At 41.4% G+C, this 24,233-nt stretch overlaps 1 protein-coding gene across 4 annotated transcripts in view; it reads left to right on the forward strand.

Moving 5' to 3' along the window:
- Positions 1 to 8,936: 8,936 nt before the first annotated feature.
- The window catches only part of DRC8 (dynein regulatory complex subunit 8), a 66,042-nt gene continuing 50,745 nt past the window's right edge, over positions 8,937 to 24,233 (forward strand). For 2 of the 4 annotated variants that reach the window (XM_075531323.1, XM_075531348.1), the window contains exon 1: positions 8,943 to 9,300. In XM_075531323.1, the coding sequence (XP_075387438.1) occupies positions 9,270 to 9,300 (31 nt within the window). In that variant the 5' untranslated portion in view covers positions 8,943 to 9,269. Of the gene's footprint in view, positions 9,301 to 24,233 lie in introns of all 4 variants that reach the window. The other 2 variants (XM_075531334.1, XM_075531342.1) reach the window with 2 other exon arrangements.

Below are 24,233 nucleotides of genomic sequence, written 5' to 3' on the forward strand. Positions count from 1 at the left end.
AGAGTTGCTGTGAGTCAGAATTGAGCAAATGGCAGGGAGAATCAGTTTTGCTTCTGATTGACAACAATCCCCTCCCTCACATTTGTTATCTAAAATGCCATAACTTAGGACAGCAGTTATTTTAAGAACTAAAAATAGATTAATTTTACATCACAATTTTTGCAACACTGAGTCAATATGAAGATCCTAGCAGTAATATTTCTGTATTCTTCATTTGAAGGGTTTGTTTGTTTGTGTTTTTAAGTGTGTGTACTATCAATTGGAAAACTGGGTAGCTGTATAGAAGCTAACATAAACAAGTTGTGTTTCTGGATTGAGAGCGCTGCAAAAAAGGGAAAAAGGATTAAAAATTTTTACCCACACAACAAGCAAATAGAATCTGTGTTGCATCAGCAGCGTTGAACATTCTCCAAGAAACCATGATGTAGATGGGCTGATGTTGAAACAATACATACAAGACATGGAATTCCACTTTCTAGTAGTTTATACACTTAAGATAGTGTCAATTAATATAGCCCTTCCAGTCATACTTCCTTTGGTAATGAATTATAATTCTGGACTCTATGTTTGTGGCCGTAATCCCATTTTTGAGGGGGTTGTAATGTCTACTAATGGGTTCTCTGACTGATTTTCCACTGCCATTTGCTCAGTTATAACTCACAGCAACTCTATAGAAGGCAGATCTACCCCCATGAGTTTCCAAGACTCTAACTCTTCCCCAGAGTAGAAGGCCTTGTCTTTCTCCCAAGGAGTGGCTGGTGGTTTTGAATTGCTGACCTTGAAGTTAGAAGCCAATGTGTAACCACTACACCACCAGGGCAGGCTTTAGGTGGGATTAAGTCCTGACCTTAGAGAGTAGAGCTACTCTTGTGGGCTTCTGAGCTTGTAACTCTTGCCCTATAGAGTTGCAATGAGTTGGAAATAACTCAATAGCAGAGAGTTTGGGTTAGTTGGTAAGTAGAGGGTGTGAACCACGTCACACCTCTTTTTACCTTAGGGACATTGTTTGCTAAAAGATGAAAACCATGTTCCACTAAAGCTAGTAAAGGTGTCTCTTTATAAGCAACATCTCAGAGAGAGAAATCCCAGGACCATTGGAAGAAGAGCACACTCTAGATTTCTGTCAGAAGTGGTAGAGGCTAGGACCAGAGACACCAGAGATCGAGGCAAGGAGACCATGAAACAGGACAGAGAAGCATAGGAAGTGATGAGACTGTGAGGCAAAACAATGGGCGGGCTTCCTAGGGGCGATGAAGGCATAGGCCAGAGAACCACATAGCTGAGAGGCTGAGTACTACAGAGAGACTGGGCTGCTGGTTGAGGAGAGGGATTGCTATGGACCAATAACTGTATGCTTACCTTTACTGATCATGGCTTGTAACCTGTAACTCCCTTAAGAAACTTCCCCCTCAAATGTGAGTATTGTCTGTGAGTTCTGTGTGGCCATTGCAATGAATTATCTAGCCCAGCACAGGGTGTCACCAGAGGAACAGTTGCTGCTAGAATAAGGTAAAGAAGGAAGGAGGTGGAAACAAGTCTGACCCCTGCCTCCTGGAGATAAGAAAGCTAGAGGAGCTTAGATATGGCCCCTTCATGAAGTTTTAGCAACGTTTAAAAGTGAGTAACAATGATATGTTATCAAAATTTTCAGCCAGCTCGTTTTGTCTCCTTTCCTTTCAAATTGCCTTTTAGAACCCGATTTCATTGTGGTCAAATATATGTAGTGAAGTCTTTGACAACTGAACCTACTTTTACATGCGCACGGGAGTGTCATTAGTTCTGTGCCTTGTTCTGCAATCATCACTGCTGCTTTCAAGCTATTCCACCATTTTAGGTCGCTTTTAAAAGGAAAAAACTCCTTTTGAGATATTTCTAGATTTACATGCAGTTGTAAAAAATCATAGAGATTCCAAATCGCCTTCATCCAGTTTTCCCCACAATAGTAACATCTTGTGTGATTGTAATACAAAATCACAATACAGTCAGGATATTATTCAGATTCTATCTCTTGGCTTTCAGCAAGCAAGGTTGTTCCATCTGCATATCACAGGTTGTTAATGAGCCTTCCTCCAATCCTGATGCCACATTATTCTTCAAAGAGCTGTTTCTTATATTATTTGCTCTGAGTATGGATTGACTAAATGTGGTGATAGGATACAACCTTGACCCACCCTTTTCCTGATGTTGAGCCAGGCAGTACTACTTCCTTGTTCTGCTTGAACAAATATTCTTGTTCTATGGACAGGAACAAGATCCTTGTAAGTACAATTAAGTGTTCTGGAATTCTCATTCTTTATAATATTATCCATAGTTTGTTATGATCCACACAGTCAAATGAATTTACATCGTCAACAAAACACAAACACACATCTTTCTAGTGTTCTCTGCTTTCAGCCAAGTTCTATCTGCTGTTAGTAATTATATCCCTCATTCCATGTCCTATTCAGAATCCAACTTGAATCTCTGGCAGTTCCTTGCTGATGTAGTTACAATTTTTTTCAATTATCTTCAGCAAAAAGATTTACTTGTATGTGACAGTTGCATTCTATTGGGTCAACTTTCTTTGGAATGGACACAGTATGGATCTCTTCCTGTTGACTGACCAACTGTCTTGCAATTTCTTGTCATAGACTAGTGAGGGTCTCCAGTGCTGCATTTGAATATTTCATTTGGAATTCCATCAATTCTTGGAGCTTTTTTTATATCAATGCCTTCATGAAGTTTAGACTTTTTCCTTTAAGACCATATGTTTTTGATCATTTTCTACCTATTGAAATGGTTGAGTGGAAATGTAATTCTTCTTGATACAGTGAAACTGCATTGCTTTCATCTTCTTTTGATGCTTTCTGCATGTGGCAGTCACCTAATCTGGTGTCAATTTAAGGATTAAGAGTCTAGGGGGTGCAGCCTAGGCTGTCAGTCTGGAGATAGCCAATGAGACTTCTGTGTGGGCAAGGCCTTCTCCTGAGAATTCTGAGAAATCAGGTACTTCTCCCTTGTAGGTAGAAGACACCCCTCTCTCTGCTACTCCCTGGGAGACATTGTAGAAGACAAGCCACATGGACGTAACCAGACCTCAGAAGCCGGAGAAGCCACAGAGAGACCCCTGCCAGCACTGAGAAGCTTACAACGCTACTGGACCCAAAGACTTTCTACCCACTGCCTTGTGATTGTCCTGCATTTGGCTTCATTGCATGTGTTTCATGAGTCTGAAGAGGACTTTATAGATTGGTATCAAACATATGAGCTAATATCAGACTTATGGCCTTGGACTGGTTAGGTTGGGATGTTTTCTCAATGTTCAATTTCTCTTGTAAATAGACCTGTCCTTTATATATATATATGCATGTTTATGAATTTGTTTCTCTAGTCTACCCAAACTAACACACTGTATCATTCAATATTTTGCCAGTAGAATCCTTCTATATCACAACTTAAGGCTTGAATTTTTTCAAACAAGTCTCATGAGGATTAAGTGAAATAATATACAGAAAATTCTGTTTTAGGGTACCAAAGAAACCTCAAATTTCAAATATTCAAGGAGAACATTTATGAAGTCTTAAACAAGAAAAGATAAAGACAAAGACAACGTGAGGGAGGCCATTAGCAGGAAGTCACATGTCAAGCAGGCATTTGCAGAGATTAAAGACTGAAGGACACTGCAGGGCTAAGGAAATTGCTATCAAAACATGATTGGCAGCAGATCAGTGCATTACAGTTACAAGTAGGACTACAGAAGCAGAACAGGGACCATGATTGGAACTTGTACATTAGGCTAGACAGAAGAGCTTACAAGATTGGCCCACGGCCTCTCAATCAAGGCAGTCAGGGCATGATGCACTGCCATCTAGTCGACCCTGTCCAAGCAGAACTTCCCCTGTGGGTTTCTGAAACTGTAACTCTTGATAGGAATAGAAACCCCGATCATATGAGCTGGCGGTTTCAAACTACTGACCTTGTGGTTAGCAGCCCCACGTGTAACCCATTATGCCATCAGGTCTCCTGATTCATGGCTAAATGACCTTATTATGATGATCTCTATTAAGGACACACCCAAGCAAGCCACTAAGGAGACTGTGCCACTCAGTTAGGACAAGACAGTTCACATTCCTGGTTCATGGTCAGAAGGAATTAAATGGAGGCTTAATCTTGGACACTCAGAAAATTGATTTGGGGCTTTCATTGCAAACATCAAAAACCAAAACAAAAAAACCAAAGCCAAACTCTGTCATCATGTCAAGGCTATCATAGTGTCCCTATAGGGCAGGGTAAAACTTCCCCTGTGAGTTTCCAAGACTGGAACTTTCCGAGCCTAGTGCTCAGAATTTAAGTTCTAAAAGAGTATTTAGTAGAATAATAAGAACGTGCTATTTTTATTATTGAAATGCTGTAAGGAGACCATTTCTGCATTCTATTGTAGTCCTATCATTTCCTGTTGAGATCCGAGTCAGGGGTGGGGTCTTTTCTTGCAGGAGTGGATCTTTTTATATGACCGATCTAGAAAAGGGATGTGTCCAACCCTAGGCAACAAGAATTAGAAATATTAGAGTGATAACTTCTTCCCGTTTTCCTGGCTCGTGAGTTCAAGGAGTCCTGGTAGCAGAGTGGTTACATGTTGGGCCGGTAACCACAAGTTCAGCACTTTGAAAGCACCAACTGTTCTGTAAAGCAACAAGAGGCAGTTCTCCTTTGTCTGGGAGGGTTGCTGTGAGTTGGAATCGACTTGATGGCAGTGCGTTGTTGTTGCTGTTGTTAGATTTCAAGGAATTTATGCTTAAGGACAATCCTGTTAGATTTAAAAAATTCAAGCATGAAAAAGGTCCACGTCTATGCAGATCCAGCTGGCAACAGAGAATAATTAATGAAATGAGTCATCACCTAAAATTATGCCCTTAATTTTCTGAGTTAGCCATAAAATTGCATAATAGCTATACATGAGATCAAAAATATTTTTGATTCTAAAATTTTGAAAATTATTTTGATTCTTAAATGAAAATACCTTTATCAACACACACCATTATAAAGTTCCTCATGCTATAGCTCAGAAATAAAATATATTCAAAGGAATAAAAACCATGCATATAGTTAAAGGTGCGCTAGTGGCATAATGATTATGTGTTGGGCTTTAATTAGCTAGGTCAGCAGTTCAAAACTACTCACCAGAGAGACAGGACTTTCTACTCTCTTAAATAGTTACGGTCTTAGAAACCCAGAGGCAGTTCTAGCCTGTCCCTAAGGTCACTATGAGTTGGCATCATCTCAAGGGCACTGAGTGAGGTTTAGCTAAATTGCTGTTATCCAAAACAAAGTCATATTTAAAATGGTCTAAACATAAGAGTATAGTATTGTGTTAGTCCAGGTTGACTAGAGAAACAAATCCATAGACATTCATGTGTATATAAGAAAGAGCAATTGCATATTGAGAAAACATCCCAGCCCAGTCTAGATCAAGTCCATAAGTTCAAATCCAGTCTAGATCAAATCCATAGATCAGATCCATAATATGAATTAGCCCATAGATCCAATACTAGTCCATAAATTCCTCTTTAGACTCACAGCACATGCAATGATGCGGAGGAATACAGGAAGATCACAGGCCAGGGGGTAAAAGGTCTTGTGGAAGCATCTCAGTGTTGGTGTGCGTCTCCATGTGTCGCCTCCAGCTCTCTGAGGGTCTCAACAGCAGGAAAGGGAAGACAGAAAGAGATGGGGTCTGGCCTCCAGTGAAGCTACTTATGTTCATTTCACCTCCAAATTAGGTCATCAAGTTGCAACCTGATTGAAAGGCTAGACTCCACCCCTTTGCTCAGGTTGACCGGAAGATTAATTAACAATTATAGTCGAAGGTCAGGTCTCCACAACCAAGGGAAAATGGAGAGTCATTAAGATATAGTCAATTAGTATAGACCTTTTAGCCATAATCCCTTGTGTGATGTATTAAAAATTCAGGCCTGTGGCTATAATCCCATTTTGGCTGGAGTTCCTTGCTATGCTAATGGACAGGATTCAGTTTGCACTTTAATAGAGGGTGCGAACCTTGTCACTATTTGTTTCCTAGGGGTTATGATCTGCTGAAAGGCAAAAACCACACCTCCAGCAGAGCCATTTCTCTGTGTGTAAGAGCCATCTTGAAGAGAAGAGAAATCTTAGGACAGGGGTGCTCAGTATGTCGATAGCGATCTACTAGTAGATCACAAATGTAGTTTTGGTAGATCGCATTAAAAAAATAGACGTAAGTCTATCATTAATCTTGTCCATAATTGATATACAGCAAAACAAATCAGATGCAATCTTAAGTGTCAAACGCAGCGCAAACAACTGCGGTAAGTGCAGCAAAACTGACAAGTTAAGTTATTGCCAATTTTCAGACCTTGGCTTTTTCCTCTTAAACGTAAGAAAGAATATTCAAATGAGTGGGGGAGCTGGATCAAGTAAGAAGACAAAAATGTATCACTTTCATACAGAATGGGAGATTTTGACACTACAAGCCGACATTCAACTGAAGTTCAGAGCACATGAACAGTTCTGGAATTTACTCGGAGGGAAAAGTACCCAAACATGAGAAAATGTGCTACCTCCTTGACTGCATTCTTCGGCTCTACTTATTTATGTGAGTCAGCCTTTTCCCACATAAAGATCATTAAGTCCAAGTCCCGTTCCACCATGACTAATGATCATTTGGAAGTGTGCTTGAGGCTGGCTGTCAGCAGCTACTGTCCGGACTATGCATCCCTGGCTCATTTCATTCATGCAAATCATCAGAGTAAACTCACAAAAAAATGCATAGTTAACTGTGCTGTGTTGTGCAATATGGACTCATGCGGTTATGCAATGTACATAAACATACATTGTACATATAAAGAAGTCTCAATGCATTTATGAATAACTGCAATAAATAAAAATGTTTTGCATTTTTGTACTTGGTAGATCATTTTGACTTGACCATTTTAATAAGTAGCTCGCATGCTGAAAAAGTGCCTGAGGACCACCAGGAGAACCACCAGTGGAGCATGTTTGAAATCTGTCTGAAGTAGCAAGAGCCAATGGGAGGCGGCAGCAGGAAGACTATGGGACAAAGCAAAGCAGCCAGGCCAAGACCATGAGACCAAGCTGAGGGCAGCATCTAGCCTATGGCACTGTGAGGCAGAACAATAGGTGGGCTCCCTAGCTCTCCACAGAGGCCGAGCCCAAAGGACTATGTGGCTGAGAAGCTGAGGACTGCAGAGAGTTGGCTACTGGCTAAGGATAGGAGGCTGTTTGCTCCTATAGAGATTTACAATGTGGAAAACCCCAAATAAGGCCACAGTGGGTGGGTCTCCAGGAACTTAGTTTGACAGGAGATAAGTTACTAAAAAAAAATCATTGTGAATTAATGTGAGAGGCTCTATAATAAAGGACAAGGACTACAGAGGAAACGGTTGACAGGGGAAACTTCAAGGAGGAAGTGACCTGCCAGAAGGTCATCCAGTGGAGAGACCAAACTAAAAAACCCAAAGCCATGGCCAGGGAGTCTACCTCAACACTTAGCAACCCTTTATAGGATTTCTGAGTCTGTAAATACTTAAGGGAGTAGACAACCTCGTTTTTCTCACACGAGATGTTTGCCTGACAGAGCCAGACCAGGACTGGGCAAATGTGTATGGCAGAATGAATGTTGAGTCAGGGAGGGAAAAGGAGAAATGTATTCCAGAAAAAGATGAACTGCAAACGGCATGGTGTGCTTTAGTATTTCGTTCACAGTGATAAAACTAGCATAAAAGGAGCATAGAATCTGTTAATGAAATCACTAAATATCCCGAAATATGAAGGGCTCTTATGAGAGTAGTGATACCAGGAGGGTAAGGAGGAAGGTAGGGGGAGAAAGGGGGAACTGATCACAATGATCTACATATAACCCCCTCCCAGGGGGGGATGGACAACAGAAAAGTGGGTGAAAGGAGACAGTGGTCAGTGTAAGTCACGAAAAAAAAATTAATAAATTATCACGGGTTCGTGAGGGAGGGAGGATGGGGGAGGGGGAAAAACGAGCTGATACCAAGGGCTCAAGTAGAAAGAAAATGTTTTGAAAATGGTCACATAACAAAAAATGGTCACATATGTACAAATGTGCTTGACACAAAGAATATATGTATGGTATAAGAGCTGTAAGAGCACACAATAAAACGATTAAAAAATATAAAGGGTTCTTGAAACTTAACTTTAAAACTTGCTTTTATACACGTCACCATCATTGCATCCGAATTAGTATAACAAACCCACATATCCTAAGTTTATCCAACCACTTAAGGTTCCATCTGTTATTCAAAGATCATTAAAAAAAGGATTCTTCTCTTAGTTTACCCAGAGTAAAATATTCAAAAACTGACAAGGAGCTACATCTGCAACGTTTCAGAAAGGGATTTAAGAACTTGTTTTTGTTAACTTTAACCGGAAGTCATGTCCAGCTTCACAGCGAGGAACACTGCAACGTACGTAATGCTGGCCCAACGCGGATACGGTTCCGTTGCTATGAGAACCTTCTATTTTGTATCAAATTGCAACCTTGACGACGCAGTGTTTGCGCGGCTGTTACACATGTTTTTCGGCCGCGATTCCTCCCGTGTAGTAATAATAGTTTAATGGCTTTGATTTCCTCCTGCACCCGGCGCGGGTTTCCGTTTTAGCGCCAGTTCTCCTAGGCCGTGAGGCCACTCTTGCAGGGGCAGAGCCGGGCGGAGCGGACCCGCAGGGCGCGAGCGGGGCGCCGGCCCTCGCCCCTGGGCTGGAGGAGGGGGCGTCTGCGTTGCGGGTTACACCCTCAGAGTCAGGGCTTTCGCCCAGCTCTCCGGCCACGGCTTTAAACCTCGGCAGTAAAAACTCGAGCACCGCCACGTCGCACCAGCTGCACACGCGGGGGTGGGGGGGAGTGGGAGCGGTTTCCCGAGGGACCCGCCGCAAGGCCGGGGAAGGCCCGGCGCCCCGGTATCCTCCGAGGACAGGGCAGTCGAGACCCGGGCCTCGGCCCTCGGCAGGGAAGGCCGCAAGGCCGGGAAGCGTGGCCTGGAGATTGGCGGGGGCAGGGGCGGCTCCCGGTGGCCCGGGCGCTGGAGTCGCGGGAGGCGGGAACGAGGAAGGCGCGCTCGGCGCACTTCCCGTCGGGGCCCCTCTCCCCGCCGGCTCCCTCCCTCGGGATTCGCAGCCGCCCATCCTCCCACCAAGCCCGCCACGGGCGCCGGAGGGGGTGGGGGAGCCGCGCTGGGCGTCTCCCGGGAGACGGGCTCCGCAACAAGATGGCGGAGGATAAAGACTGGGAAAGCGCAGGTAAGACCCTCCAAGGGAGCGGCCGGTCTCGCTGTGCAAAGCGACCCTGGGTGCTCGGGGAATCGGCTCGTGGGGGCGGTTCACCATCTTGAGCCCCTAACTCGCACGAAGAGGGAGTCTGAGGGAGGGCGGTAGCCCCGCGGTTCCGAGGCTTCCGGGCCGACGTCTCGGCCCCGCCTCCTCTTCTTTCCCCCCCCGGCTCCCGCCCTCCTCCGTCGCCCCGCCCCCGCCCCGGCGCCCCGCCCCCACCGTCTCCCCGCCCACTGAGGGCCGGGCCTCGATGGTGGCGCCCTCTGGCTGAGGCGGCGGCTGGAGACGCGCACAATGGCGGCCTTGTCCTCGGGCGCCGCTGTCCCCTCCAGGCCCTCTCCTGGGCTCTGGGGGCGAACGCGCCATGTCGGCAGCTGCCCAGGCGGTGGGCGCCGCTGAGCGGCTTGGCTCTGGGTGGACAGGGGCTGGCCACCAGTCTGGTCGGATCCCCGTCCGAGACCCCACCCGAGGAGCTCGCGGCCATTTTGCGTCCGTGAGGACGGAGCCGAGCGTCCCGGTCACCGCCGTGCCCGTCCCGCCTCGGCGGGCGGGAAATGTCTGCCCTGTGGCTGGTCCCCGGTCCTCCCCCTCTCGTGGCTTAAACCGAAACGTGAACCCGTTTCCAGGAAGGTGAACCGGCAGCCCGTGGGGAGGCCGTCGCGCGCCGCTGGCGGCCCCGGGTCAGGTGCACGTGACGCGCGCGTTCATTTTCGGAGAGGCGGCAAGCCGGCGGCCCGCCTTGATGACGGGATCTGCATAGTCTTTGAGGACTGTGATTCACCCAGCCCTTCGTTGTGTAAATGACCCCTATGCTCGTTTTAAATGCGTGTTTAATAATAGGCAAGGGCACCGCTAAAACAATTATTTTTTTTAATGCCAAAACCCCCCCGCAGACAAACAGCGGGGGCCGGGGGTGGGGCTGGTAAACACTCCACCTTTCTTTTTTTGGGAGGGGTTCTCAAAACACCCTACCCACCCTATCTACATCCCACGTTGCTCAGCATGAAACAAAGCAAATGCAGGTTAACAACTATTTACAAGTGAAAAAAAAAGTGCCCCGAAATGGTGTTTGTGATGATACAAAATCAGTAGAGAAACAAATGACACTGCCCACTATCCACCTTCTGATAATAGGCCTCGCTGTGCAAAGCAACCGCTTACTGTCGACTTTGCTGTGTAAACGTTTGCCCCAAATGCAATGAAGTGTTTTTTTAAAAACAAGTTTTATTGAGCAAAAGGAAGAACACAAAAGTGTTGGAGGAAAAGGAAATATTCCTGTAAAGAGATGCGATCCTCATCCTACAGTTCCGATCATTTTACATGCATACGGACAGCTTAAGGGATTTTTCCAGAGGGACAGTTCAAAGGATTTGTTGTCATTCACTTAAAGGTAGGAAATAACATGGGTGTTGCTTTATTAGGGTGACTTGTCTGCATTCTATAGGCTAGTTATGGTTTATCAAATGATAGCAGTCTTTCCTGTACTATCTTAATTCATTAAAAACGTTTTTGAAAGGGTTAAGAGTGAAGTTTAAAAATGGATTTTCTTGAATTGGACATTCTTTACATTTCATTAAAGTTTTTTTAAAACAATTTAGTGACATTAATTATGTTCAACCAATTGTGCAACAATCCGAAATTTTCCATCACCCTTAACAGACTCAGTGCTCTTAAGTACCTATTGGCTCTTTTCCCCTGCCTCTCACCACTGGTGACCTCGAATAAACTTTGGTCTCTATGTATGTTCTTATTCCAAGTATATATGTGGGACATATAAATATACATCTGTATTTGTCCTCTCAGGACTGACTTATTTCACTTAGCACCATGTTTTCAAGGTTCATTCATGTTGCAGCATGTATCAGGAATTCATTTCACTTTATGACAGAGTAATATTCCACTGTATGTTTTTTTATCCATCTATTGATGGACACGGGTTATTTCCATCTTTTAGCTACTGTGAATAATGCAGTGAAACTGGTATTTGAGCCCTTGCTTTCAAGTCTTTGAGGCATATACCTAGGAATGATAATGCTAAGTCATAAGAGTAATTCTTTATTTGACTTTTTGAGTTTGATTTCCAAATTCTTTAACAGTAGCTGTACCATTTTACAGTTCTAGCAGCAGTGAGTGAGGGATCCAATTTCAAAACATCCTTGACAATATTTGTTTCCCCATAAGTATAAGTATTTTAAAATAAGTATTAATATTTAAATCATAGCCTTCTTAGTGGGTAGTGAAGTGATAGCTCATTGTTGTTAAAAATGGTTAGCATGCTTACTGCTTATTGGAAGGTTGGAGATTCAAATCCATACAGTGGTCCCTCAGAGTAAAGACTTGTATGATCTGGAAAAAAACAAAAACAAAAAAACCAAAAATCCTGTGATGCATAGTTGAAAATCCTGTGATGCCATTGAAAATCCTGTGATGCATTGAAAATCCTGTGATGCATAGTTGTACTGAGATACATGGAGAGTTAGAATTAACCTGAAGACAAATTGACTTGAGGCATATTTTCAAGTGTGAGTTGGTCATTTGTGTATCTTTTTTATTCAAATCCTCTGCCCATTTTTAAATTGGGCTTTTTATTTGATTTTTTAACTGCCCATTTTTAAATTGGGATTTTTATTTAATTGGGCTTTAAATATTCCAGATATTAAACCTTAATCAGATACATTATCTCATTTTATCATATATAAATGAAGTAGCTAATACATAAAAATAAATCAATGGAATAGGGTTCAAAGTTCAGACATTGAACCCTACAGTATGCTTTGAGGACCTAACCACAAGTTCTATAGTTCAAAACTACTAGCTGCTCCTCTGGAGAAAGAACGCTTTTTACGCCTATAAAGAGTTACAGTCTCAGGAACCCATGGGCAATGTTACCCTGTCCTATAGGGTTGCTATGAGTTGGCATTGACTCCACGGCTCTGAGTGTAGCTTTTGTTGTTCAGTGCCATCCAGTGGGTTTGGACTCTAGAGACCCTTCGTGCATCCGAATGGACCACCACCGGCCCTGCACCACCCTCACAATCGTTCATGTGTGTGAGCCCATTGTTGCAGCCTCTGTGTCAGTCCATCGTGTTGAGGGCCTGTGTTTTTTCGCTGACCTGACCCTTCACCGAGCGAGATGCCCTTCTTCACGCACTTCTCTCTCCTGAGAACATGTCCAAAGTACGTCAGATGAGGGCTCTCCATCTAAGGCAGCGGTTCTCAACCTGTGGGTCGCAACCCCTTTGGGGGTTGAATGACCCTTTCATAGCTGTCACCCGATTCATAACACTAGCAAAATTACAGTTATGAAGTAGCAGCAAAAATAATTTTATGGTTGTGGTGGGGTGGGGGGGTCACTCCAACATGTATTAAAGGGTCACGGCATTAGAAAGGTTGAGAACCACTGGTCTTACTAAGGAGAGTCCTGGTTGTACTTCTAAGACAGACTGTTCTTTTGGCAGTCCATGATACTTTCAAACATTCTCACTGACACCATACTTGAAATGCATCATTTTTTCTTTGGTCTTCCATATACAGTGTCTAACTTTCACCTACATATGAGCAATTGAAAATACCAATGGTTAGGACAGGCATACCTTAGTTATCAAAGTAATATACTTGCTTTTCAACATTTTTTTTCTGCTCTTCAACATTTTAAAGATATCTCGTGCAGCAGATTTACCCAGTGTAAAACATTATGTAATATATATTTACATAAAACGCAAACCAAATTCACTGCCATCTAGTCAATTCCGATTCATAGCAACCCTATAGGTCAGAGTAGAACTCCCCCTGTGGGTTTTCGAGACATGAACTCTTTATGGGAGTAGAAAGCCCGTCTTTCTCTAGATAGAGTTATAGAGTATATTTTATTTATCCTTAACTTATTTTATGAATTAACTATAATTGTAGTTTCAAGGTTATGGGCATGATGAAATATGACATCTTGATTGTGGATAAACTGCTGGTTATTAAAAACCCCACTGCCATTGAGTTGATTCTGACTCGTAATGACCTTATAAAACGGTAGTATTGTAGTGCTCGACCGTGTTTCTGTGGCTGTAAATGATTATGAAAGCTGACTGCCTCAGCTAGCTCCTACAGACTAGCTGTTGGATTTGAACTACTAACTAACCTCTTTCCTTTAGCAGTGTAATACATAAATCATTCCATCAAGTCACTTTCCTTTGAAGATAGGATTTTTTAATAAATTTTTTTCCAAAAGCATTTTATTGGGTGCTAATACAGATACCATATTGTTCCATAGTTCAATCACATCAAACAGTATTGTACAATTGCTACCACAGTTTTAGAACATTCTCTTTCTTCTTGAACTCCTTGACATCAGCTCCTTTTTACCCCCCTCCTCCCCACTATTCCCCCAGAAACTCTTATTCTACTTGCTGTACCTCAATCCTGGGTTTCATATAAGGAAAAACAGAAAAGACATAAACCAAAAATCCCAGAGGGGTCACCCCAAATGACAAAATGCATCTGAGATAAACCCCAATATGAACAAACAAAAAATACAGAAAATGTTGGGGGGAAACAAATCAGGTTCACGTGCATCAGAGGGGGGTGGGGTCAACTGACAAGGCTTTAACCTTTCAGGTCAGGTTTATCATTTTGATCTATAGCCATCTCTCCAATGCACTATATTTGGTAACCAGTTTCTTCCCATCCCTCTCATATGGATAGAGGGAAATCACTAGAGGTTTATTTCTTATGTATAAGGGGGTACACCCCCCTCAAAAAAAAACCGGAGTATTTTTTTCAAAGCTGTATTTAATTTTTTTCCCCACAAAACAACTTTTAGCACCTTCAAAATACTCTCCATTATCAAATCTGTGATTCTATTTTTGGAAATATTTTTCAAATTCATCTCTTTGGATGGCAGACAGCACCTCCCTTTTTTTTCTTCATCTCTTCTACATCGTCAAATCCCTGCCCTTTCATTCGTAGAAACAAAAAAGTTGCATGGAATGAGGTCAGGTGAGCACGGGGCAAGAGAGACATGCTGTTTTTTTTTTGCCCAAAACTGGCACACTGAGATGGCTGCATGAGCAGGTACATTGTTGTGGCAAAACCAGTCCCACTTTCTGCCACAAATTGGGCTTTTTTTGGTCACATACTGTTATGCAGTTTTTTCAGAACCTCTAGATAGAAAGCTTGATTAACAGCTTGACTTGGTTGAAGGAACTCCAAATAAGCCGTGTGCAACATCACAGCAGTTTCTGCGCATTTTCCCTGAGCAGGAAACAAACTTTCACAGCTGCACGCTGTTCTCTTAAATTGGCCATCACAACAAATGAAGTTTGAGTGAAGCTGCTTTCATGAAAAAATTCACTGTGACAAGAGAGAACCATCCCAGGTGACGTGACTGGGTGCACTAACTCAGCCAGATGTTCAATGCTTGCCTCTTGGGAAAAATGTGTACTACAGAAACTGCCCAGCGCAATTCTGATTTTTTTTTTTGGTACCCACCTCGTAGATCTCACAAATGTATCTTGGGCTCCCATTGTCATCGAAAGCCTTTTGCATACCAGAATCTCACAGTATAGGCTCTGCTACCATTCCCTCCTCGGACTGCAGATCATGTGATTTGCAGACAACTCTTCCGTCTGAGACCAACTGATGTTGGTATGCTTCTTCCATGTGGACTTAGTTGACATCTCACTTAGATGACTGCTTATTTGGAAACAAGCTTTTAAGACCCCAAACCTAGTATTCTGTTACCTGGGTACCATCGGATTTCTTAAGCACTCTTTGATATATCACCTGTGAAGATCGGATACTTTTATGGACCTCTTCCGTCCTGTGTTGATTATCACCTCAGAAGTTACGGAAGACACATCTAGCCAGTCTAACCAGAACTGATCAAATCTGGGGCATTCACACAAGCTAACAAAATTCATGAGAGAGGGTTGTGAATAAAAATGTATTGATGTAAATATAGCTTTGTTGACCACAAGGCTGATTTCTGGAAGGTAAAATACAGTTTTATGCGTATACATTTTGGGGGAGGGTGAATTTATATTTCAGAAGCTGCTTCATCAACATGGAATCAGACAAAAGAAAGGATAAGTTTGGAAGGCATACCATTGCCCTATAAACACTAGAAGGGCAGAGGCTCTTTCTGTTACCTAAGACATTGTAGGTCTCAGTTAATAGTTGTTAAATTCAGATAGTTTGAATTAATCTCAGATGCTTTCAGGTTTAACCAAAGCACTAGTACATGTTTCCCAAAGGTATACCCCAAATCTCAAGCCCAGACTTAGGACAGGAGAGCTAGAACTACCCCCGCGTGTCTCTTAGACTAACTGTTCTCAAGAGTACCAAGCTCCATCTTTGCCCCAAGGAGTGGCCAGTGCTTTTGAATCGTTAGCAGCCTAACACGTAACTGCTATACCATCAGGCCTCCAAAAGTATATACAATTAATTTCAGGGGTTTTTTTTGTTCCAAATAAGCTATACTTCTACTTAATCATGTTTAACAAGTTTTTGAAAATTTTTTTCTTTAAAATACCAAGTTGTTGGCTTTAAAACAAAAACACTTCTTTGTAGAAGCATACAATTTATTTGTTAAAATTTTCTTTATTGTGTATTAGAGGCTAATAGAGCAGATGATCAATTTTATATTCAATAATTCATTTACATTTTGTTTTGTCTCGTTCATTGTGATCCCCTCAATGTACTATGACTTATCCCATTTCCTGTTTCCATTTCTCCTTCTTAATGTTCTGAATCTTGACCTTCAATAGATGCTGTCCTTTTGCTCTGAAATGGTTTGATTTTTTTTAACATGGGGGTGAATGTTGTTCCCTACCTAAGGGTATCTTTTCACTTCTTTAATTTTGAAGTTTCTTATGTTAGTTTTTAAGAATGCTGTTACTCAATTTCCATGTATTTTATTTTCTCCCTTGATCTTTCCACTATTGATATCTAATTTTATAGTATGAGCTGAGAAGCTGATAATGCTATTAAATTTATTGAGACTTCCTTTGTACGTAACTATATGATCTAGTCTGGACAATTTTCCTTGTGTGCTAGAAAAGAACGTATACTCAATGGTTGTTGGGTGGAGTGCTCTGTATATGTCTATGAGGTCAAGTTGCTTAATTGTGTTATTTAGTTCCTCTATTTCCTTGTTAACTTTGCTCTATCCTTTATTGAAATTGATATATAAAGTCTCCTACAATTATTGCAGTTGTTTGTCTCTTCCATTTTGTGGGAGTTTGAGTATATATTTTGAGGCTCTTTCATTGGGGTCATAGACATTTATTATTGTTTTGTTCTTTGTTCAATTGACCCTTTTATCATGTAATTCCCGTCATTGTCTGTTGTGCTGGATTTTGCCTTAAGGTTTGTTTTATCAGAAATTAATACTGCCACTTCTGCTCATTTTTGATTGGCTTTAGTGTGATATATATTTTTCCATCCTTTTATCTTTAGTCACTTTCGTCTTTGTGTTTAAGGCGTACCTCTTGTAGACAACATATTGATGGGCTCCGTTTTCGTATCTATTCTGCTGCTCTCTGTTTCTTTCCTGGTGCATTCCATCCGTTTACATCCAGTATAATTATTGATAGGTATTAATTTTGATGTCTTTTTTAGTAGTGCTTCTACAAAAAATTGGGTTGTTCCCTCCTTTCCCCGGCCCCCAACTTTCTGTGGTGAGTTCTTTCGACACGTGGCTTTGTTGTCACTTTCTTCCTTGCTCTTTTGGTGTGTAAGATGTCCTTAAGGTTTCCTCTTTTTTATTTGCTGAGGTTTAGTAGCTTTTTTGACATTAACCTGATATTTATTAATCTCTTGTTTGTGTACCTAGTTTAAAAAATTGCTCTATCTTGAAAGATATTTATTTGGCTTCCTCTGCAGTTGAGCATTCTGTAACTACACTATTCATTTACTTTGTAATTGTCTTCATTACAAATTGATAAGTTCTCCATTTTCAGCTTGTCTTATAGATTTGTTTTACTTTGGATACTTCTATAGCTCAGTTGATTTCTGGGTGATGTCATGTATGTTAATATCGGGCTGTTGTCTTCTGTTGCTGGTACTCTGAACAAAGAACTTGCCATACTATTTCCTGAATTTGGCCTGGTTTTTACAAATTCCTTAAGTTTCAGTTTACCTGGAAATGCCATAATTTCACTGTCCCAATTGAGGAACAGTTTTACTGGGTGTATGATTCTTAGTTGATTTTTTTCTTTTACAGTTTTATATATATCAATCTATTGGTTTCTTGCCTCCATGATTTTGGCTGAGATAGCAGAGCTCAGTCTTATTGGTTAGCCTTTGTAGGTAACTTTTTGTGTTTCCTGAGCTGCCCTCAGTATTTATTCCTTGAGTTTGGTTTTGGAAAGTTTGGTTATGATATATCTTGGTGATTTTCTTTCTCCTTCTTTAAACTTTTTATTGTTAGTTAGGTGAGGGTTTACATAGTAGAACATAATTTTTGCATTCAACAACTTATACAACTTATCTATTCTCCGTATGGTTTGTCATATTCATGCCCTCTTCCCCTTTCCCTTTTTTAGAATATTGTCTTTCCTTTTATCTAAGTTGAAACCTATCTACCCTCTAGCCTATTACTTCCCCTTCCCCACGTCTCCACCCACCCCTTGTAACCATCTAAGTCTGTTGATTATGGTATGAAAATCTTTTATTAATATATTTTTTTCATGTCCATGGTCTCATATAATATTTGCCCTTTTGTTATTGACTAACTTCACTCAGCATACTGTTTGACCAATCCATCCGTGTTATGAAGTGTTTCTCAATTATTATTATTTAGTGATGCATAGTATTCCATTGTGTGTGTGCACCAGACTCTGTCCATTCTCCCTGTGATGGTTTTCTTTTGGATCCTATCCTGTTTGTAGTTTGTTTAGCTCTATCTTTTACAATGCTGAGAAAGTTTTCTTCCAGCAAGTCTTTGACAATTTTCTCTGTGATTTTCATTGTTTCTTCCTTTCTGGAATTCTAATTACATGTAAATTATCCCTTTTGTTGATATATCCCACATAAGTCATAATGCTTTCTTCATATTTTCCCCTTATTTTTCTTTTCACACATTATTATTTGGAGATTTGCCTTCAAGTCCACTCATATGTTTTTCCACGGAATCACTTCTACTCTCCATAGCCCTTTCAATGTATTTTCTGTTTATAAAATCTTAGTATAATCCTTCTGGATTTCTATTTGCTGTGTTTGCATGGTTTTCAGTTTTTTATTTATTTTGTCAGTTTGTTCTTATAGTGTTGTCCTGACTTCTAATTTTTTTCCTGCATTGCCCTTGCTTTTATCTATCCCTTTTTAATCTTTCTCCCAACCTGTTGAAGAATTCTAATTCTAATGGCCACTTAAGAAAAATTTCTTATCACATAGTTATAAAGTTTTACAAAGAAAGATTTTCTGGCCGTATATATTGGTCACTTATTTGATTCAACCTGTCTTGTTTCTGTGTGTGATCTGAATTTGTCTGCTGTCTCTGACTCATTGTGACGGAGTTGTATTTGTGTTCAGTTGATGAGTGTATGTTCTTGAGACCTTAGGCACGCACTCCTGTCATCTTGTGGGTGAGAATGGAAGAATGTGCATATTTCTCTGTTTGCTGTCCATACAACACATTTCAGGGTGTTTTCAGCTATCACCGAGCAGGTGGTACAGGACTGGGGAGTGGCCTTTCTTTTCCATCAGATAAATGAAGCATACTGTAAGCTTTTTAGTTTTTGTTTGTAATTTTAAAAAATACTGTTGACTTTGTATGTTTTGATTGTATTATGTGTTTTGATAATATTGTATGTTTGATAGTATTATTTCCAATTCTTTATCAACTCCTCAATGGAAGAAGTTCTAAAAGGTTTTGTATTTGTTTTGTTTTTGTCTTTTAGTCTCTCAGCATTGCCCCATAGCTTTGAAAACCCAACATTTGGAAATCTTAAGTGAAATACAGAGAAATTATAGATCATATTGCTTTATCAAAAAAAGTAACCTTAAAAAGTAATTTATCTTTATTTCTTTAAATAGTAACTACTGACCCTACAGAGTATGTAAAATTAGAGCACAGGGTGAGCTTTAGTAAGAGCTGAATTTGAATGACAGCTTTAACAAGTTCTATCTGATAATAGCTGAGATGATAAACTTAAGGAATCTCCAAGACTACGGATAGAAGAAGGGCCATGCCTAATAATTTCACCACAAGGCACAGGGAAAGCTCTCACTGCCTTCAAGTCCATGCTGACGAACTGCGACTCCTGTGGGTTTCTGAGACAGTAACTGTTTTCAGAAGTAGAAAGTCCAGATTTTCTCTTAAGCTGCTGGTGCTTTTGAACTGCTGACCATGCAGATTGCAGCCCAATGGGTAACCACTACAACACCAGGGCACCTCTACAGGGAAAGCTGCTACCCCCAAATCTAGAAAGGCAAGAAAATACATTTACAGAGAAGCACAACTGAGATCTGTTTAGGTGAAGCAGAAACTACTGGCACAAGTCCGGAAAATACTTAATAATTCTGAAGATTCATGGAAGTCTTAAGTGAGGACTACTGTAGGAGGGAGAGAATTTCAGGAGACTGTAGTTTTAGGGGCATCCTTTCACACTTGTTTGGGTACCTTTATGAACTCTACCAGATTATCACAGGGAAGTGGCAAGAAAGAACCCCTCCTTGTTTTGCAGGAAATAGGGAAAAGTAACTATTTCAAAATATGCCAAGGTCAAATCCTCCCTCAAGACAAGAACAGTTTGTTCTAATAACCTGGCATTCTGTGATACTCGCACTTCTGACATGATTGCTGAAGACAAAATGGGTGAGTACATAAGCTAATGTGATGAAGAAAGTTGATCGTGTTTGGCTGTCAAAACATAGCATCTGGGGTCTTCAAGGCGCGAAGTTAAACAAGCGGCCATCTAGCAGGGAAGCAACAAAGCCCACATGGAAGAAGCACAGCAGCCTGTGATCACGAGGTATCAATGGGATCAGGTATCAGGTATCAGAAGACCTCAAACCATTTCGATGTGAATGAGGGGGTTCGGAATGGAGACCCTAGAGGTCCATCTGTAGACAGTTGGACGACCCCTTACAGAAGGGTCTTGAGGAAGGGACGAGGCAGCCAGGGTGTAGTATAATACCGAGGAAACTCACAACATTCCTCTAGTTCTTTAAGGCTTCCCCCCTCCACTATCATGACCCCAGTTCTTACAAATCTGGCTAGACCAGAGCATGGACACTGGTACAGATAAGAGCTCTCTACACACAGAATCCAGAACAGATAAACCCCTCAGGAACAATAATGAGAGTAGCCATTCCATGAGGGTAGGGGGGAAATGGGGAAACCAATAGCAACGGTCAACGTACAAACAACAGAAACATGAGTGATGGGAGAGAAAATATGAAATGGTATAAAATATGAAAAAATCATAAGATAAAAATAATTATTTGAGAAGCACAAAGATTACAGAGATACAAAAATTGATATAAAATCTGGTGCAGAAAACATTAAGCATAGCCCAACTCTTAGCAAAATTAACATAAAACCTCATGTTTAAGTGTTTTCTCTCAGTTCCTATTATTATTTTTAAAAATTAAAAATATTAATTTAAATAATTCTATTATTAAAGCTGTTATAGCTATCATAACATTTCATAGTTCAGTCGCATCAAGCATTATTGTGTAATTGCTACCACAATCAGTTTCAAAACATTTTCTTTCTTCTTGAACTCTTTGATAACGGCTTTCCTTTATCCCCTCCCTCCTCCAGCCTATCCCCCAGGAACCTTATTTATTTTTTCCTTATAATAGTTTTTTTTGTGTGTGCCATATCTGATACAATCCAAAATATCTATTCACATACAATTCTGTTGTTTGATCCCATCGAGTGGGGTTACATAGTCATTAATGCTATCAGCTCCCTATTCTCCCCTTCCCACCCTCCTTCCTTCCTGTACCCTCAGGGAACCATTACTCCTGTTACTGTTTCAGAAGAGTTATCTATCTTGGCTTTCATGTACCGAATGATGTTAAATATATATGCAAATGAACACACACATATCTAACATGATTAGTGAGGTAAAACAAATAAAAACTATATAGTAAGGGGAGGAATTTTAAAGGATTAGAGGATAATTATGTGGTTCATCTGTGCTATACCGCCCCTGGATTTATCATCCCTTTTGTGTGACTCTTCTGAGAGGGACTGTCCAATTATCTTACAGGTGGGTTTGAGGTCTCCCCTACATCCACGCCCCCTCACATCCATTTGGTTGCTTGTTTTTGAAATTCTGTCATGATCACACAGATTAGTGTGCTTCTTCCATGTGGGCTTTGTTGCTTCCCCACTAGATGGCTGCCTTTAAGACCCCAAACGCTGTATCTTTTAATAGCCAGACACCGTCAGCTATCTTCATCACATTAGCTTATGTGCCCATTTTGTCTTCAGTGATTGTGTCAGGAAGGTGAGGACCATAGAGTACCAGATTATTAGAACAAACTGTTCTTGTATTGAGGTAAAATTTAAATAGAGGCTCAAAGTTTATCTGCTTCTTTGTTGAATTTGCATATAAATACATATATAGGCAGGTACCCATATATTTATATTTATATTATAAATAATTTTATTGTGGACTCTTACAGCTCTTATAACAATATGCATGTCAATTGTATCAATCATATTTGTACATAGATATACCTATACGTATATATATTTTTTCTTTTTCTTTTTTCCTCCTGCCTCACTATCATGTTTACTCATTGTTCACCTCGCGGTAATTTCACTCAGATACAATTTGATTGATCAAACATGACCAGAAAAGCTACATCCTCCTCGCCATCAATTTTGGAACACTTGCTATTTCCCTAATCACGCCATTATTGGCTCCCTGCCCACCTTACACCCCTCCCCTCCAATTCCCCCCAGGAACTGTCGGACCAATTGCTGTTTCCTTAATACTGCTTATCCTGCCTATCTTGTATAGATAGACACACACAAACAAAACAAAACAAAACAAAAAACAACTACAGATAGTCACAGGCCTACCAGGAAGCCTGACATAGAGCAGGTGTATATGTCTGTTAAATAGGGAGAAGGATATGTTATAGACCATCAGTCCAGTCCTCCTTCCAGAGCTATAAATTCTTCACCCAAAGCTTTTTAATGTCTTCCATTTTCTTTGGGATAGTTTAAATCTCTAAGAAAGCACACAGAGGTGTCATTTTCCCGGTACCTCTGTTCTGCTCCCACATGCATTCTCCATGTCCCTATGGGGAACAATTTATTATTCTCATAGTGAAAGTGCTAGACCTGTGCACATATAGTTTCCTCACCCTGGACTTTGTTTAACAACCTACTTGGTTGAGTGGTTGAACACATGAAGTCTAGGAAAAATACTTTAGATTCCAGCTCTGATACATAAGCGCTTGCTAAGTTTCCACTAGGTGGCTAACTGTTCTAGTTTCTTCATGTGCCTGTTTCAAGGTACAGAAGAGACCTCACTTTCAAATATGACTTAACGAGAACATTTATTAAATCTTAAAAGAGACGAGGACACAGTCACATCAACCAGATGAGGGAGGCCATTAGCATGAGGTCAAAATGGCCTCCGAGGAGTCCAGGACACTAGTTAAATAATAACGGGACAAAGTAAGCTGCTACAAATTCATGGTTGTTGACAAATCAATATATCACAGTGAGATAGTCAGTTCTCTAGAGAGAACCCTGTCTAACACACACAGTTACAGGTGGAACTATAGAAGGAGGAAAAGGAACATGATTGGGTTATGTAAGAAGGACTTACAAGATTGGTCCAGGGCCTTCGGACCAAATTGGGCAAGACTGACAGAGTGTGAGTCATGATTCTGCAACCCCTTGTACAGTGGTCTCCATCTTGGACACACTCAGGCAAGCCCCTAGGCTGGCTGGAAAAGGGTAGAGGTAATCTGCTTTCCATGGGTCGCTGTCCCTAGGCAAGATGATCTATATCCTTGGTTAATAATCAGAAAGAACTCAGCGGAGGCTTAGTCGATGTGGGCACTCTGCAAGTTTATTTGGGGCTCTCACAGTGATCCACAGTCTTCTGCGAACTGGGTGCTCAGAGTTTAAGCTGTAAACCATGCCGAATGAGTGTAGTAGAACCTACCGCATGCCGTTGTAAAGCTTGTAGCTGAGAGTATCTCTATTCGAAACGCTTTCTAAATGGTACCATCATAAGTCACCGAAATGCACTGTGCTGAACATTGGGAAGGAAAACATGAGATAAAGGTGCTTGTTCACAGAAGGAATTCTTTTGGGCACTGGGGATCTGGAAGCTGGTTAGGGACAGAGATTCTGAAATGTGTATTTGCTTTCTCGTGAGGGGGAGTCCAAGTGCCTCTCCACTGCGGGGATTTTACATCCAGCAACCAGTATGCAGAGGTGTGGCCTCAACTTCAGGTAAAGCAGGTTCAGAGAGTTGGGGTGGTATAGGATGGACTAGAGCGAGATCAGTAAGGGGTGGGTGTGAGGGTCAGGGGGTGTCGCTGGTTGCTGGGAGGGTGAGAGTAGGGCCTGGCCACCCTTCTGGTTACTAGGAGGATATGGGCACAAGAGAGGCCCACCTGTCTCTTCACTAGCCACCTGTGTGCCAGACTGCTGAGCGGATGGAATGCTGCTTACACAAGTTACAGACGGCTGTGCTGTGTCAGGCTAGTAGACACATAGACCCTCCTGTCGCTCACACTGCTTTTGTTCAGCTTCTCCTAGTCAGTATTCAATTCCCAGTTGGTATTCAGTTCACTTCTCTATTTTTTTCCTCTGAAGCTCTGTGTTCAAGAATTATCTGTTTCTGTTGTGTTAGGTTTCTTGTGTCTTTGATGTTGTGTTGTGTCTGCATAGTTCACGATCTGCTCAGAAGTCTTGTGATTAGATT

Source organism: Tenrec ecaudatus, chromosome 1, assembly GCF_050624435.1.
Source record: "Tenrec ecaudatus isolate mTenEca1 chromosome 1, mTenEca1.hap1, whole genome shotgun sequence".
Classification (NCBI taxonomy): domain Eukaryota; kingdom Metazoa; phylum Chordata; class Mammalia; order Afrosoricida; family Tenrecidae; genus Tenrec; species Tenrec ecaudatus.